General features: G+C 37.9%; 1 protein-coding gene across 1 annotated transcript in view; it reads right to left on the bottom strand.

Moving 5' to 3' along the window:
- Positions 1-19,170, bottom strand: part of KCNMA1 (potassium calcium-activated channel subfamily M alpha 1) — a 526,984-nt gene that overhangs the window by 1,426 nt on the left and 506,388 nt on the right. Inside the window, exons 26-29 of the mRNA XM_019471725.1 lie at positions 11,538-11,766; positions 10,055-10,154; positions 8,071-8,295; positions 5,953-5,981 (exon numbers count right to left, since the gene is read on the bottom strand). Of these exons, the coding sequence (XP_019327270.1) occupies positions 5,953-5,981; positions 8,071-8,295; positions 10,055-10,154; positions 11,538-11,766 (583 nt within the window). The remainder of the gene's footprint in view (positions 1-5,952; positions 5,982-8,070; positions 8,296-10,054; positions 10,155-11,537; positions 11,767-19,170) is intronic.

The raw sequence follows: 19,170 nt of genomic DNA, 5'->3' as shown, positions 1-19,170 counted from the left end.
GGGGGGGAGGGGGGAGCAGTCAGTAAAGTTTATAGAGAAAAGACAATCGATAGAAGGTGACTTTGACTAATTACTAGCAGTACAGTGCATTAGATTAATACCTCTGAAAATACTTTTCATGAAAGGAGGATGACAGGTTTGCAGATTTGATAGTAGAAGCTAAAGAAAACTGTCAATATGCTAGTTTGCTTGTTGAATGTAAGAGAGCTTTTCTTTTTTCATGCTCAGGTGAACACCCTCCGAGTCATTTATTGAAAAAAAGATACAAATAAAAGGCTAAACTGAGAAGCCGAGGAGAGCAGATGGGATGAGGGTAATGCAGAAGAGAGCATGTGAGTCCGTATACAGAGGAGCACCATAAAGAGTCAGAGGCTTCTCTGAACCATCTCAGCCTCGGGGTAGTCACTACCGCTGGCTCAGAAATCATGCAGGAGAATGTAAAGAACAACTTCCCGCAGTTGGTGCTAGAATAATTAGGGCTTGCAGTCACGCTGCCAGATGGCTGCGTTCCTGCACAGGATGGCCATTATATTGCTACTTAGCAACCTGGCTGCTTGGGCGCTGCTGAACTTTCCAGTTTGGGAAGGGGTATGGAACATGCCTGATGCTGCAGATGACTGTAGTAGGGGCTCAAGTTAATCCTGAATGGATTGGTAGTGATACATGACAGCAAGGCAAAGGAAGCAAGGACTTGAAGGAAGATTAGAAGGGAAGCTCTTCCTTTTATATCTTTGGGCAGTGTCTGTTTCCATGATCGTAGGAAGAATTTACTGATTTAGGGTGGGCTGGGAGCAATGTGGGAAGGAGCGAGGATGCTGAGAGGCTGCAGCATTGCAGCCATGCCCTAGCTGCTTATGGTTGTAACCACTGTATTGCATTGTTCATACGCAGATGTGGACAAAAACGTCTTAAAATTCTCAAAAGAAAAAAAAAAAGCAAAAGAATTTTCGTAAGCCCTTTAGAGAGCAATTACTGCTGTCATTTCTTAATTACACGTGTGCAACTTTACAGGGTAGCTCTATTCAAAGACTCAGAAACTCCTGGTCTTGGAGTCGCTGATGGTCGTTAGGTGCTTGTGCTTTGACAAGCATTTGTGAACAGGGGTCTCCATGCTCACCCTCCTTCCCCAAATTCCAGAGACGGGTGTGCAGAGAGTGGGCACAAATGGTTCCAGGGATGGGATTCTGCAACGGGGGCACATCAGAGCCGCTCTCTTACATGTATGCACTACCTCTCATTCCAATGGGGAACCCAAAATACTTCAGAAGCTTTAGTGTCTCAGTTGCATAATACAAACTGCCACTTTTGCTTACCACTGAAATGCTGCTGTATCTGGGCTGGAATCAGGGCAGGAGTGGAAGGAGTGCTCATTTTAAATAAATAAATAAATAAATAAACAAATAAATAAAAGCAAAATCCACCTCAGAAACCCAAGGATCGAGCGCAAAAGCTCAGGAGGTGAAGCAGAGAATAGAAACTGGAAGATGAGGAAGAATAAAGGACAAATATCTGGGCATAAATGCATAAAAATAAGCAACTAGATTCCAAGTTAGGGCCTCTAAAGAAGTGGATTGATTTCCAGAATTACTGGACTTCTCAGTCACTTTCATGAATATGAAATTTAAACACTTATACTTGATATGGATTTTAAGGATCCACACGCAACACCTCCAGCCCCCAACAACAAACCCCTAACTGGTTTAATCCATCTTTTGTTGTTGTTGTCGTTGTCTTGCAGATATATTTGTTACATGTGCTTATGTGTTTTAAAAAATTTAAACTGAAAAAAAGGAATCGTATTAATCATTAGTGGCTTATTACTGAAGGTAAACAGAACAACTGTCTTGTCATTTTGTAAAATGTATTTTACTTCTTTTTAAAATATCCTACTCATTTGTGATCAGGTAAATCAGGCCACCTTAAAGTTGCCTGAGTCTGAACAATGCTCAATCTCCCATCTCTCTCCCTCTCTCTCTCTTACCTATTATAATTAAGTTCCCTTTGATTTGAACAGATTGGATGATAGGAATTCATAATGCTACATCCTGCACACTGAAGCTAACTGATTAAGTGCTTTAAATTATTCTTCCTGACAGAATGATAAAGTTACAATCTGTTCAGAGATGATCTACAGCTTGCCAGACTCCTACTGCTTCTTTCTACATTCATTTATCTTTTTGTCAAGCAGTTAAAAAAAAAAAAAGCCTCAATTCCATAGATCTTTTAAAGTCATCAGAACATCTGAATTATTAATGAGACTTTAAGGGAATGGTTCCTGATGGGGGCTGGTTTAAGAAAGGTTGTAGGAAAAAAAAAAATCTGGGAATGTGTACACATCAAAATAATTTCAGCTCCATTTAAAAAACCATTTAGTTCAAGTGTGACATATGAACCATTATGCATTTGTGGAAACCAATTTTATGTGATCTACGATTAAACTAACCTTTCAGAGAGGTGTAAAGTGTGATGGTTATCATGTTTTAAAAGCCTTGCAAGATCACATAAACAATTTCAAACTAACAGTTTTCTAATGGTTTGTGTTTAAAATGATTTTGAGGCAAGTTAAGCACTGTGAACTTTTATCTCTACCTTCTTTTTTAACATATGGTGCACAAACTTTCCTTACAAACAGAACTTGGTGCAAGTTAATTCAATCTCATAGCAAGAAAGGGGAGAACTGCATGAGTGCTAAGGATCAGGGATGAACTGCACTGTGTTTCTCAGCAGCCAGTGTAAAGCACTTCCATCTCCCCTGCTTTCCCTGGAATTTTCAAAACAAGGCAATTATTTATATGCTAATCTTTACAATAAAACTCATATCCAGGGAGCTGATCTTTAAAAAGACACCATCAAGTCTTTTTTTGCCTTTACCTGGCAAGTAATAAATACAGAAAATAAATAATAAATGCAGAAACTGGTAGGTTCTAATTTCTTTTTCTGTTTAAATTTCTTTTTGCCAGTGGTGAAACCTTGATCCAGGCATTATCATCTCCAGCATCAAATGCCTGGACCCAGCTTTATACCTTTCCTGTTCCTTTTCTGCCGTTAAAATTGTCTTTGACCACATAATGACGAATCGCCTGTGAAAGTCCATCGACCTGTATACTTACCTTTGAAATGTGAGCTTGACACTCATCTTTACTCATGGCCACTAAGATATTCTGCTCCTAATTACTAAATGTCCTTCTTGAATCCCTTACCCACTTTTCAATCTTTTTTGTTACGCCCGCAGTCTGACTTCAATACGTCTTTCAAAGTCTTAGCACAGATTTTTATGTATCTTAAACAAACTACTTACTCTTTCCTTTAAATGAGTCCAGAAAACCCTTTTTTTAAGTCTTCATATTTTGTTATATTCACCAACTTTTTTTCAGTTCTCTGTCATGTTCAGTCTGTTTCTCTCCCTTTTGGCATGTCGATCCTTACCATATGTGTTTCTACATTATAGTGAGAACAGGCATAGTTTTCTATTTCATTAAGAGCTGTTCAGGAGAGTCCCTCATCTTCCTACGCTATTTGACGGGTTTGTTTTTGACAGCACCACCTGAGAGGTGTTGGAACAGCTAAGTAACTTCATGTATCAGAAAGCAGAAAACATTTACTTTCCCCTCAAACACCTGTGTTTGCAATGGGCTATCAGCACCCCAATGTGTCCATGAAGGTTCTAAAGGCTTCATGCTCTTATTACAAGTAAATAAAAATTAACATCTTGTGTAAGACTTTTCCCTGCAGCATAAGAAGATATAAATAACTAAAGTAAAATGATCAAAATACAGATTTCTTCAACTTGTGTAAGACTCTAGCAATTCTCTCCAACAGATTTATTGTTCTGGTGCTTTTAAATTTCTGTCATTAATTCTGGACTGAGTAATCACATTTGAATAAATGTCACTGTGAAACACCCTCTCTTCTGAGCAGAGGCAAAGAAAGCACTAGCTAAACATGACACAAAGATTTACTAAATCTGTGTTCTCGCCATAATCCCAGGTTACCTTGCAATTGTTTTAAACATGCTTTTTTTTTTTCTTTCATGACACCTGCAGTTTCAAATGAGTCTGTGTGTATGTGTTTGTGTGCCTCCCCCCCTCCACATAAGCAGCTTGTTTATAGCTAAGCTGAAAATTCTCCCATGCAATTTCTTCCTGTATGAGAAAAAAGTAATGAAAGATTCTCCACAGCAATTCTTTGTTTGGCAGATGAATATTTTACATATAGCAGGCAGTAAGTAATTTGCAGGGAGAGAGAAGAAACTGTTCTTACTTTCTGTGAAGGTCTTTATTTTGCCCCAAGGCAACTAAAGTTTTGGGACAAAAATGCCATTCTGGATCAACTCTTGTTGATTTTTTTATTTTTTAAACTAGCAAAGTTCTTACTTTTGACAACGGTAATTTCACTGGAAAATGCCTGACGCTGCCAGTTTAGGCCAGTGGGAACCCATGCCAAGAACCTGCAGGTTTGCTCGATGTGGTTTTGTGTCAACACTCAGATCAACAAAGTTACTAAGAACCTAGTTTCCCTTGTCGAAACCATGCTGGGACTGATGTAAGTGGCAGGACCTCCATTTAAAGCTCTAAAATGTCATCTCTTGACATTGGTGCTGCTTTTCCACTTTCAAAACCTAACCAGGGTAGTTACTAAGACTGTTTGACTTGGGATAGGTTTCTGAACAAACGGGAGATTTCCTGTTACTTTCCAATATAAAAAAATTTGACAACATAACATAGTTGATTTAAACATTCCTCTACTTGTAATGACCAACCTCCCAATTTCATTAGAATATCCGTATCAGAAAATCTTCATCACTGTAATAAACTATTCGGTCAATTTGACTATAGTTAGCAGTGAAAACTGCACATGGTATAACTAAAAGTCAAAACTTTAAGACTTCTGACTTTAGGACAGAAGACAGAGGAGAATTAGGCTTCAATATGATTTGAAGAATTCAGATTTGCGTCCATGTTAGATATTCCTCTTCTGTTGCTCACAAAGTAGACAAGTTGCTTCTCTAATGTACACTGTTTATATTTTTTCTATTTGAGCTGCACAGTTATACATACTATTTTTTTTTGGATAAAATAATTATGTAGTATGTGACAAGTGGCTTCAGATTAACACCCTTCCTTCCTCTGCTAAATGGAAAACAGATAAAACATTAATGGAAAAGCATTTTGGTGTCAAAGCCATTAACATTCTTCCAAAATGCATAACTGCTCTCGACTATCTTCAGTCAATATTGCCAACATAAAAAGATGCTCATGAACATACACGGGGGACAGGGGAGTAGGGAGGGGAAGGGAGGGAAGGAATTGTAATGAGGAATGGGAAATTAAAGATACAAATACTTTTTTTTAGGATAAAATAATTATGTAGTATGTGACAAGTGGCTTCAGATTAACACCCTTCCTTCCTCTGCTAAATGGAAAACAGATAAAACATTAATGGAAAAGCATTTTGGTGTCAAAGCCATTAACATTCTTCCAAAATGCATAACTGCTCTCGACTATCTTCAGTCAATATTGCCAACATAAAAAGATGCTCATGAACATACACGGGGGACAGGGGAGTAGGGAGGGGAAGGGAGGGAAGGAATTGTAATGAGGAATGGGAAATTAAAGTCATGTCTGCACCAGGGTAGGCATCTTCATTGAGCAGGAACCTGGGTGTTTACAAAAGGACACGTGCAATTAGAAAGGCAAGCAGATGAGAGGATAAAAAATAAAACAGGGTTGAGCAACAGCAGCAGCAGCAGCAGCAGCCAGTTTTACTTCTGGTTTGGAGGGAAAAAAAAAGGCAAAAGAAAACCAACAAAACAACCAACCAAACAAACAAACCAATAACTGAATAAAGTTTGTAACTATTTTTTTTTTAATTTCACAAGTTTTCACAAGGACAAAGTTATAGAAGGAAACCCACAGCAGTTGCTAGGTCATGCAGAACCATTAATTGTCATACCTTGGCCCATTCTATTCATCCTTGTTGCACTTTAGAAAAAGAAGTAAGCTATGTAAGTTTTACAATGCTTTTAAACTGTCATATTTCCTGTTGAGCACTTTAACTGGCACATCCTTGTAGTAATAAATATTCTTAGGGCAAAACATGGTAACTTTCTTTGCAAAAAGAAACACGTGAATTTGTCTTTATGATGAAGAGCAACTGTAATAGACTTGTTTGTAGGGGAGCATCGATAATTTGCAACGTATTTCGGTGATAGGACTTACAGCTGCATTTGAATGCGCGCACACATATATTCTGTATTCCAATCATTATGCTTAACACTGCACAGTGGTACTCTCTGTAGCCCACTTAGATGGTTCCAGGTTTTGTCAGTAAAAGTGCTTGGCTTCATTGTCAATTCACACAGCAAGCAAATCTTCAAAATTATCATGCTTGGGGAAGGGGAAGGTAGAAAACAACACTAACCATAAAAGCACCTTGTCCGGGTTGGCAGTTACAATGCTAATCACTCCCGCATCCAAATACTTATTTTCTGTCTGCATGCTTTCTTGCTGGGTAGCCAGGGAAGGTGGTACGTGTTTCTGGCCTCCCTACCCTGGGAAACTCTTCATACCACCTAGAACTAATTCTGTATTTCAAAAGGTTGGCATTTGACATTAAAAAAACAAGCTTGAAGTATCATTTCTATGGCTGACTAGGATAGCTTCCCTTCCGCTACTTTAATTAATTCCCTGCCACGATTTTTGTTTGGCTAGGTGTGTCATTGGTGAGAATCTGCAAGAACCACGCTCCGGCAAGTGCCTAGAACATGATGCCTCCGCACAGTGGATATTTCCACCCCAGCCCTCTTGTTCTGCTCATCAGCTGTCTAGGGCATAGCACCTTTTCTTCCCAAATGGGAGAGACCTTAAAGGCACTCAGTTGTCTTCCCCTGTATTCCTGCATACTGGCATGCGCCCGTTGAAAAGAACCAGCTAGAACATGGAGCAGGATGTCTGGAGGATCTTCGCATATTAGGACTCTTGTTGGAAGATTTATACCACCACTCTAACTACGAAAAGTTGAACTACCATCTGGGGAAAGGAACAAAGTCCCTCGAGATCTGATACTTAAGCATAGAAAAATGCTTGCTCTTTTCTGAACATTATTTATTCTGTACATAAGGTGACTAATTCACCTTTTAAAGATGTAAAAGTCCCAGTAAGGCAGTTTTTAATGACTTACATCCAATATTTATGATACATATGGCTTTTTATCCCAAATGTCAAAAGTGAAAGAAAATATAGCTATTCATGTGGCAGTATAAATAGACAGAATAATAATTTAATATGCAATTAGACTCTTTCTAAACTTAAATTAAACCATTGGAGTTTTACAACTCCATGCCTAGACAATTTCAGTGTTAAAGGGAAAAGATACTATCTCCGAAAGGCTACTATTTTAGAGAAAGTCCTTAAACAAGCAGAAAAGTCCCTGATGTTGCTTTGGTATAAAGCAGGTGTGTAGCAATAATCTATACAAAGAGTATAAGCCCTATACAATATAAGCTTTGAGAGTGAGAAATCAGTAGGGATTTTTTTGGTTGATGATTTTTTTTTGGTTTTTTGTGTTTTTTTTTCAATGGGTTAGTTTTATAAGCTTCAAATAAATGTAGCAACTCCTGTAAATATGAATATAAAAAAAACCTACTGCAACATACATCAACACTTCTGCACTAAATGACTTTCTTTGTGTAACTCTGACATCAAGAGCAAGTGTTCATGTTAAATATACTCTATTTTCTGATATGTCGAGTAACTGCAGTGAGTTATTTATGTTTTCAGTGTGCCTATGGGTTTAGAAATTTTTTTTTTCTCCCCTAGCATCATAAATAACTTTTGGTCCGTCTGCTTTGTTGCTGTTGTGCTTAAGGGTTTTATGGTGGTGAAATAAAAATGACAATCACATGCACACTGTCATACATATGCAAAATATGTGTACAAAAAGGGAGAACTCCATGGGAAAACAGGGAACATTACTGCTGGAAACATTAACTGGGGAGAATGGGTGGTGAATGCAAGTTTCACACACAGTGGGAGCAGGTACACATATCAAAGTCTATCTTCCTGCACATACTTCTGTTTTTCCCGGGAATCCCTGGTCTTGGTGCGGTTCGGTCGGTTTGCTGTTGATGGGATGGAGTGAACTGATGAGCTCTTCTTGCTGGAAGAATAGGAGGAATGGGAGGAATGAGAAAGACTGGCCCGGGACTGGCCAGCGTTGTGGTCAAATTGCATCAAACAGAAGATCAAGTCTGTCGGCACAAGCTCAAATTCATACGGTGGGTTTGTGATAACATAACTGGAAAGAAAGAAAGGAAGAAAGAAAGAAAGAAAGAAAGAGAAAGCAGGTTTAGATTTGTACTAAAAAATTTCTTCTAGAGTTGTTATCTCATGAACATTTACCTAGATTTTTGCATTTCTGTTTCCTTCAATCTGTACCTAGTTTTAGCTCACATAATACCCGTTGTGATTTAGGACCTTCTTCTGTCAGATATCACTTTTTGTATGTTTTCTCTTGCACAGACATACTGTCTGAGTAGAATGTTCTTCAAGTGAATCATGTCATGGTTTTTCAGAGAAGACACCATACAAATCACCCTCCTTTTTCTAGCTGCACCGTAATGTAATGACTCTAGCAAACAGATTTACATATTGACAAAAACCAGTAACATACCCACCAGCAACGGTATTTAAAAGAATGGCTGAAAAGCAGGGAGAGGAGGATTTTAGGTGCAGTTACATTTAAATACATAATTACTATATATTTTTTAAATATTTAAATACTGTCAATAGAGCAAGGGATACAATTATGTTTGGATTGTGACTGTACATAAAACAAGTTCAGGAAAATATATCAGCAAATTTGCAGTGAGGTTAATTTTGTTCATTCATTTCACATGTACATTCATGGCCTCAAAGAACATTTATAAAGAGAAATCCGCACATCCAAGAATCCAGCATTGCTAAGTATGCATCACAGGCCTGAAATAAAAACTCTATCAATTTCATGAATCCTCACCTTCAACTAAACCCCTTTCAGGACAGAAAGGACTTATAGACCCTGTTGCTAAATTTTTTCATGCATGTGAAAAACATATTTGAGCAAGGCAATAGGCATTTTCTGTCCAAGCAAGAAATGAGTAAAATAGATCATGAAGCTCACAACTTCTTTTCAAAGAAAGTGCTCCTAAGAAATCTGGCTTAGCTGCCTCAGGGACAGAAGTCACTTATTAATCCAACAAATAATCCCAAGTATAGCAAGTACAGTGTAAATCTAAACTGAAAATCATTTTTTCTACCCAATTTGTCCGAATCCTTACAGAAGAAACTGCTTTGGTGGGCTGCAGGGTTGTTTATTGCCATGTTCACCCAATAATGATGCTTTTTGTGGAGAATGAAACAGTAACAGATGGTAGATTTGTGATAGTTCTGGTGTGGGTCCGTGTGTGTATTTCTAGTAGGCACTTAATTAAGACACAATTCAAGTAAGCTGCTAAATGGCCTTCAGTTTGCAAAGATGGAAATGTGTCTGCTCTATTTAAAGCACTGAGGTCAGCCTTGGTGCTGCTGAAGTAAAAATGCAGCCTGCCAAGAGAAGGGTTTCCATTTACTGGAAGAAATGATGATTAGATACAGATAGTACCAACGGGAAGCCCACAGGAGCATTTTCTGGCCATTCAGAAAAAAGGAAGTCTAGCTACTATAATCTAAATTATTATCCAGTAACTTACAGCTGGTTGATATAAGCAAACTGAAGTCCTTTCCTTATATGCAAGCAGTGGATCATCATAAATCAAACAAGATAAAGATATGTTCTGAAAATTTATTTTAAAAATTTTTGATTTAAATTAGCTGCAAACTTATGCTATGATATCCAGCCTATGATTTAAACTCAGCTAAAGAGTCATCATGAAGTCCTCAAAGAGTTAGCTTTTGTGGCAAAGTTATGTAAAAAATGGAGAAAGCTCTTTTTTAGATTTATTCCAGGCACCGGGAACTTCCTCGCCAAGAAGACTGAAGAACAGTGAAGCAGAGGTGTTCTTAACGACTGGACTTACCGTTTAGTGCATTGGCTGGGAGTACTTAGATGTGCATCCCGTAATCGATAAATTCCAAAGCAAAGCATATTGTATGTTTTCAGTGCTTTACAAAATAGATCTCGGAGAGAACAGCACATTTTTTTCCTTCCTTTTCTCTGTTAACACAATGTCAGGGAACAGGATTTTCAGTAAGAGCCTGTACAAAAAGGACAATGTCTAGACAGTCTGTTGTTTGTCACAATTGAGAATCTTTTACCCAAGGAAATGAATAATCTAAATGTTTTATTTCAAATAAATAATTATGTAAAGTCATTGTTATTTTGGAGAGCCTTGGTCCATGAAAAGACGGTAAATTGGGAAGAGTGAGTGATTTGCTTTAAGCTGGTAATATAAATTTTGGTACCAAACAATGCATATTCTACGAATTACGTTAACTGTGGTATTAAAATTGTTAGTGTTTCTGACCCTTTTTTGGAAGTAGCCATGCTGTCATCTAGACAAATAAATTCACCAGGGAGCACAACAGAAATTGGAGTTCTGAGGGGTTAAAAGGATAATAAAATATCTCCCGCTTTAAAATAATGATGAACTGTATGCCATTTTTCATAAATAATATAAAATGTTTTGATTAGCAAAAAAAAGTTTAGATTTGATGATTTGTATCTCTAAAATATTGACTCTTAAGTAGTGATGAGTGTTAATGCATGCTGCCTTCACTGATGTAGTGCAACTGAGGCTCTGGCGAAATAGCGTTTGAAGGATTGGTAGTGCTTGTTTTATTTGTGGAAACGTTACGCCGCATGCCCAAGTGTTTTGATGAGCTGTTAGTCTCAGCTATGAGTGGACTTCTACATGAACTGAAAGGCTGTTTACTTCTGTCTGTGCACTCTCACCACCCTTAACCCTGAAACGGGGATTCCCTGTCACTGCTGTGAAGGAGGTCGCTCCATTCTTTTTGAACAGAGCTGGTGAACACAAGGTTAATTTAAGAAATATCAAATCTTACATCATCATCATTTACTTCACTCTTAGGATAGTGGAGTCAAAATGTCAGAAAATCAGGATTTTGCAAGATTTTTAGTTCATCCAGAAACAGCAGAAAACAAACCTTATAGCTTTGTTTTCAAGCTAATAAGCAGATTTTAAGCACGAACTGGAAGCTGTGTGGAAAGACTAAATAAGCTTATCAAATCCCAACAAAGGTATAGATATTCCTCATGTTTACACTGGATTATTGTTAGAATGGTTATATCATCCGAGTCAGCTCATCCATCTCATTAGCTGACAACTAAGAAGAACCACAGGATTTTCTGTATGAAATACCCAGGCAAGGAGCCTGGGAAGTCACATAGCTTCTTAAAAAGGCTAAGAGCAAACCTGGCACCCCGTGCTGTAAATTGCCAAACGATCCAAAAGCTCTATTAAATTAAATAATAGAAATTATACGCCAATTAAGATAGATTTTTAACTCCATCTGAGAGAAAACAAATAGATTGCAGACCAGCCTCGGTCGTACATTTCCCTGGTGATCTTACCCCTAGGTCTGCAAACGGCCCATCATACAAAGCCAACTGAGCAACTCGACACCTGTCCCTGTTTGCAAGTGTCTGGGGCGTGCTGTAACCTCCTCTCAATGCATTTTCCTCAGCAATCAGCGCTTCCAGCTCTGGTGTGGCTCCTCCTGTTACCAATGTCCGTATCAGTGTGAGGATATTGTCATTGAAGTATGTCTGCAGAGATAAAAGAAAGCTCTTTAAGCAAACACCATTAAAGTCACAACTGAAGACATCCAAATTACAACTTTTCTGGGTTTCTGCTGTTTAAAGTTCTTGGCTGTCTCTTCAAATAATTTTATATAGAAAGTGAAAAGACAGCAGCCTCCAATTACTCTATTTTCTTCTATCCCATTAGGCTCCTATACTAGATCCTTCCTTTTAAACACCAATTCAGGCTGATTTTTATTAAAGTACAAAAATTTGAATGATTTATGTTTCCTATAATTGGTGTTAGTAGTGATGCAATGACTGCTTTCCTTCTCATTGCCTTCATGTCTAATAATGGGCTTTAGGACATGTAATTGTAAAATTCAGACCACATTTAAAGCTTACACAGGCTAGATTGCCTTTTTACTCTTGTCACCAATTCGTTGGGGAGCTGCCTTTGTGCTGCAAATGTCATTACTTATTACTGTGGCTGGACTCTAGCAGTCTAACTGATGTATTGTACTAAACATCTTATTACGAGACTTGACAGTGTTCAGACATAAGCATGTATCAATTAAACATCTTGAGTTCATTCCAGATAAATGTATGATGAGTTTGGGATCCTGGTGGTCCTTTTAAAAAACTCTAGGGTATAGGGTAAGTGTGGTTTATTAGGGAAGATTTACTCCACACTGACATTTTGCCAGCATCTGTAGCATCGCTGGTCTGTCAGGCAAACAATGGGTATTTTAAATATTAATTTAATGCCAGATGAATGACTTTCAAGTTCACTTAAAAGTATACTGGTATAGTTCAGAGATACTCAGTTAAATATCTGCAATGCAACGTACTGGGCAAAAAATAATGTTGAACAAAAAAAGGAGACACCATCGCTTGCAATGTCACTAATGCCTGTGTTTTCAGAACCTTTGCGAGTGTGGGGGACATACGAGAAGAAAATGAGCTCACTGTAGAGTACCCAGGATTAACATTACTGGCTTGGTGGATTCCGGTGCTAGATTTGTGACTTTTGCTGAATTTAGGACTTGGAACAAATGCCTGTAATCCAACAAAGTAAAAATGAATGCTGAATTCTCAAACAGTGCTTGTTGTCCAAAGGTAATACTTTTTAAATAATACTTTTCAATGAAATTCATTGCCCTATCCATGTAATGTAATTGTATTTAATACGTGGATAAACTGAGGTACAGGTTGAAATATTTTATCCTGAGATCAAAAAGCAGAACTGGCTTCCTATCCATGTTACTTTGATATTCTTCCTTTGTATAATGAAACCTCAGTTTTATTGTTCACTTGTGATGACAGATAAAACAGGAGAAAATGAATTCTACGTGGCAACGTTTTTCACTGTTACATTGAAGTTTCGTAACTTCAAGCTTCTCTGCTTATTTACATAGGCATATATGCCATTCACCTGTTGACTAAATTAAAATGAGAGGAACATATTTTTATTGCTATACATGCCCTAAAGCAAATATTTGCATCTCATCAACTCCAATTATTTTAAATTAGCCGGGGTAAGGCACTACATATTTTAAATACAAAGTGTACTGTAAAGAGCTGTCTGACATTAGCAGGGGTTCAGGAAGATTCAGTTAGTATAAAACAGCAGCTAATCTCAAATCAGCTCTTACGTATGTGGATGCACTGTGTAACAATTCAAGTGTTACTGCTCAAACCTTTCTTAACATATAGAAAAATCAATGTGACCCCTTGCCGGAATGTAAGTCTGGAGTGATTACATGATGTTGAATAGGAATTGCCATGGTGAGAGAGAGAAGATGTTCAGGCACGATTGTTTATTCTTCAATTACTTCTTCCTTGATGTCCCTGAGGTGAGAATCAGAGTTGCCCTCTTTGGCAACTCTTCCCACTGTACTATACTTTTCCAACATGGAAGTACTCAGAATAAAAAAATCATCATTAAATTTAGTCTCTTTTCTTAGCCTTTCTCAGTGTATACTATATACCACTCAGAACTAAAATAATTAGCACAATTCCTGCGCTCCTGCAGTTAGGCGGCAATGCTACTCGACACCGGTTTCACGGATATAAAGCCAAATTCTGCCAGATCTAGAGGTTGGAGGCACTGCAATTGTAGAAGCTGGAAAAGCCATTTCAGTAAAAATGTGCTTCAACATATTCTATATGGCACTTTAAGCACACATCTTCACAAAAGCATACCATTTTCTGCAACAGTATCTTTTCTCATGCCTTCCCCACTCTTTTATTCAGTACTTTTGATTCCTTTTTCTTCTCTAAGTAGTGATATTCAGTATTATTCAAAAATGCTATTCTCAGTTTTACATCTATAAATCAAGATAGAAGAACACGAAACAAAAGCAAAGCATATAAAACTGGTAGATTTTTCAAATCTGGTTTACAATGAGGCCAGCTATGGTAAGAAATGTTCACCTGCTCTAAGACTGATGGATGCTGGTTCGTGTGAAATAGCCTGTTTTTATAGACTGCTGACTTGCAGTGGTTGGGAAAACATGCAAAAGTCTAAAATTGTACTAATAATTTCATTACTCTTTAGGAGGTATCATTAGGCCAGCCTTCACTGGTTTCCAACTCTTTCTCTCTCTCTTTATTCTGTAATTCAAATTATAGCAACTATAGCCAGAATCCAAGATTTAAACACATATACTCTTAGCTCATCTGAATTTTGTACTGTGCAAGTGCACAATTACCCCTTATCGTAAATTCAGTTGTAGCTCACTAGAGCATGATCTACTGAGAAATTGATCTACTTAGAAATTATACTGTGGCCATATCGCTCATTTTACTACAGATCTCATATTAAACCGAGAAATGAAAGCAGTAGTAAAATAATGTATCGAGTCAGGCACCTGTCACAAATTCATTAATAGAAATAAAATAAAATAAAATACACCCCTCCCCCCAAATCCCCGTGCAATTAAGACATAATGGGCCCAATTCTGACTTATGTCTAGAAATTATACTGTGGCCATATCGCTCATTTTACTACAGATCTCATATTAAACCGAGAAATGAAAGCAGTAGTAAAATAATGTATCGAGTCAGGCACCTGTCACAAATTCATTAATAGAAATAAAATAAAATAAAATACACCCCTCCCCCCAAATCCCCGTGCAATTAAGACATAATGGGCCCAATTCTGACTTATGTCATGTACCAACCGGGAGTAACTCTGGGAGCCATACACGACTATGAAACTGATGCAAATGAGAAAAGAATCAGGTCTATTGTCGATGGAACAGACTGCTGCCACCGGAGAAAGGCCTCCCACTGCTAGACAAATGTTAAGGCAAAGCTAAGACACTTATTAGCAAAGGAGGCAACATTTATCTTGGAACAATGGCTTAATTTGGGCTTCACACCATGACTGATGTGGATGTCACCATTTAATCAGATGGATGAGTGCAGCCAAACGATGGGTTTTGGTTTTTTGCCATCAATGAGTGAAAAGATTCCAACTTTCAGGACGGACTGCTCTGGCATTGCAACCGATCAGAAAATGCCCAACCGTAAGGAAGAAAGGATGGGTGAAGAGGAAGCGGTAACTTGTCACCTTCTGCTAAATAGGGTTACTTCCTCCTGTACTAATATATTTAACACTCCTCAGGAAAAACCCGTCTGTCCACGCTTTCGACTGCCACGAAAATCAGACTCCTCTCATTACCTCTTGCCAATTTGGAACTGGGGGGACACTGAAAAGCTGAACTAGCCGATATCCATTTCCCTTGGAATAATAATACACTGGAATTAATTTGAGAGTGATCTTCTACTTGCTCTGTGGGAGGGTACATGGCCTGGATATGCCAGTACTCATAAGAAACCGATCTACAGAATGCCTTTGGAAAGGTGCTGCTGTACTTAAAGTAACAAGACACTTTCCAGTGACGGTAGTGAATCCCTTCTGTTGACTGTAAAATCACAACTGAAGCAATACTTGTTTGCTGCTGCCATTAACTGAACCCCACACTGGACATCTGTACGACATCGCTCTAATCGGCATCGGGAATGAGAATATGAAGTAGGTGCAGTCCAAATACAGAAAAAAGGAAATGCATCATAGACGCTGAAACTGGGTAAACAGCAAGGAAATTCTGACATGGATATCTGAGCTAGCAGTGCCATCTAGCCTGCGCTCCGGAATTGTAGGGCAGCTCTTTCAAACATTTTGGGGACGCTTTCCCATTTGTTCAATCATTTTTTAAAGTATAATTACCAGAGTGCTTATGTTTTGCAGTTAATGCTGTCAAGCCTTTTAAACTAATTGGTCTTTTACAGAAAATTTAACTGAAAATTAGCACATCTTTTAATAACATTGCTTTAACTTTAATAGCACTTTGCCTTTCATTTATAATTACTCTAAAATTGTCATTTTCCAAGTCATATCTGCCATTTTTTTTGTGTTTGCTAGTGGTTTTTTATGGATTTCATTTAAGAAGACTCCTCCTCCACTGCATGCAGTTTTTAACATCGCTTTCAAACAAATATTTTAACTTGCTTTTCTCTTTCAGTTGGAGGAATTTTGTCGAATGAATAATATATATCCAAACCTGAGGAACGACCAAGCTGACATCAGTAACTTATACCAATAACAAAAGGGCCTTTGAGACGGAATCAACAGCAGAAAATAAATAACAGCGTTCCACAGTTTGAAAAATCTACTGGTTCTCAAAACACTGTCCCAACTTTAAAGAAGTTTGGGACACTTTAGGTTACGAGATGCTACCTGCTAATCCCCTGAACAGACTTGCACAAAAAATAGTCTTGTGTTTCAAAACATCCATATCATAGATTAGAACAGTTTCTTTTCTGTATAAATAAGACTGTGAGGATCCCTGGGAGAGAACTCTTAAGTAAGGGATATACTGAAAAGTTATTTTTAACTGTTTTAACTATTGTTTTCCATTCTGTGCTTTCGTTTGTATGAAGAAAAAGTAGAATTCAGTATTACAGAACAAAAATCAGGACCTAAAGTTCTAGCACAAGGAAATAAATTCTAGGATATCAAATGTTAAATGGTATAATCTGCTTCTGGAGATCCTTGCCTCTAACGGCACCACTCCGACAGTATATCAAGTCTATTGTCAGCGGTATGTCTGGGAGGGATGCCAGCCTGCCAGAATTTCTGTGGTTTTCATAGCTTCAGCGCCAAAAGGAGTAACAGAGAAGTTTGGCTCTCAGGCCAACTGTTCAAACCTTTGGCGGTACTGTGCGTTGATAAAACTGGTTTCCTCGCACGCACAGGATTTTCTGTACTAACTATCTCAACAAGACCCAGAAAAGGAAGAAGTACTTCTCAAAAATTTGCTTCTCTTAAGCTATTCTATGTCATGTAACTTTTTTTACAGCTGAAGATAGTCTTTTTACAGAACATCCACGTTATCTAAAAGATGCTTCCGATCCCATGTTTTTCAGTCACATCCAATTTGGTGACGAGAATGTGCTTTGCTTTTCCGGAGCAGCGCCACCTTGAGACTGACAGACTACATATATGCCGTCCCTGGGTTTGCATATGGTATGACAAAACAAATATTAATATATCATTCAAGTCTCTGATGGCAGTAGATGTCTCTTCAAAGACATAATAATGATTAGCTGGTGCGATTTAACAATAGCCGCTGCCACACTTAAAACATGAACCATGCCTACAGTCTTCACACAGAGTACAATAACGCACTTTGACCGAAGCCTGGAGAGGCCGCTGTTACCAACTCATCAAAAAGACAATGCAGTTTCTGAGTTCGCTATTGTCTTCTGAGCAATGATCTTCGAACTACCACACTGTGAATCGTAGGCTTGTGGAATATACTGCCTTTGCTGCAGAGGACAAACTGCGTGTAGACAGCCTGTAGATAGCGTTTTGAAAAGTAAACTTCATTAAACCTTTTATCTTTGAAATAAGAAAATAACAGACCTTTTCAAATTTAAAATATCTCATACTGTCATCTTATAGGAAGTAATGCTAAACTAGCAGAATGTAATGATCTTCAGCATGCAGATTTGAATCTGAAAGCGACAACACATTTTCTAATCTGTGATTCATGAATAGGGTTTAGTCCACTACTTCTATATTAATAAAATTATAGAAAAGAAAATAATAATCTAACACTGATTAGTACTGTTGAATTATTATTACTCAATAACTGAATACTTTAGCAAATTATTTTAAATATATTTTGTACCTCTTTTTCTATAGACATACATCTGTATGTATGTTTCAAATCACCTGCAGGTCAGAAAGAATACTCTATGCGCGGGTATTATTCTACTTTCTAATCCTTCTTACAACCGTTTTACTACAAAACCCCACTGCTGTGAGAAGGGATTCACTCTTAATGGAGCAGTTCATGCATTGTACGTTTGTATCGTAGGCCATATAAGGAATTTGCATTCCAGAGATATCAACAGAGATCGTAAGTTGGAATTTTTCTATAAAAACTGAGCAATAAAAACCCCTGAATCACTAAGTGGATCGAATAACGAACTATATCCTTGTCTCAAAGTGAGCTGGCACAGGCCAGCACAGTGTGAATTATTTCCTTCTTACAGAATTCCTGTGCAGTTAATAGGATGAAAGCGTGACTGCAGATCTCACAATTTAGTTAGGATTTTGGGTTCAGTTTGCCGGTACTGGCTTGAAGTTAGGCAGAATAAATAGAAGCCTGTCCCTAAAAACAAGTGTACTCTAGGAAAAAAAAAAAAAAAGAGATAATATAGTGCAAGTAGATTAGTTTGTGTGAGAAACACTCTTTTCCTTGGAGAAGAAGTGAAAGGAGAATACATCCTTCCCATGAGAATAGGGATAGTAAAGGGAAAACATCTCACACATCTTAACACTTTCTGAAGGGTCAGGAAGAATTTTACTCTTCCAGGTCTTTACTAGGCCTTTGAGGAATAAAAGAGAAAATACCGCTGCCACCGATCAGCAAAGTGGTGAAAGAAAAGACAGGATGGTGACAATTCTAACTGACTGAATCCTTGGCTTGTCTTCTTGATTAGCATTTTTTCTAAGTTAGAATTTTCTACTCTTGTTATCACATTTACTTCTCTGGCTCCAGGCTGTACCTGTCCCTGACATATAATATGACCACTTAGACGTGAAAATGTTTGAAAAAAAGACTCTGTTAAAGAAAGGAATTGCAGAAACGGATGGCCATGTTGTCAAAACTAGAAGTTAATAAAAGCTAGCAATAACTAAAAATGTTGTGAGGATTATATGATGAGTTCCAAGTAAAAATTTCCGAACAGTCAAGTTCCACATATTTCTTATCGCCTCACTATTACCTGCGTGATATACCTTTGCACAAGAAACCAATGGTGTCCACAACATTTTGCTCTCTTTTTGTGGCGATGCCAGTGGCAATCAGAAGAATTAACCCTACTTTTTCCAAGATTCTGGAAGTGCCCTAC

This window comes from Aptenodytes forsteri, unplaced genomic scaffold (genome assembly GCF_000699145.1).
Source record: "Aptenodytes forsteri isolate BGI_AS27 unplaced genomic scaffold, ASM69914v1 Scaffold15, whole genome shotgun sequence".
Lineage (NCBI taxonomy): Eukaryota > Metazoa > Chordata > Aves > Sphenisciformes > Spheniscidae > Aptenodytes > Aptenodytes forsteri.
This window is presented reverse-complemented; position numbering and strand designations above follow the sequence as displayed.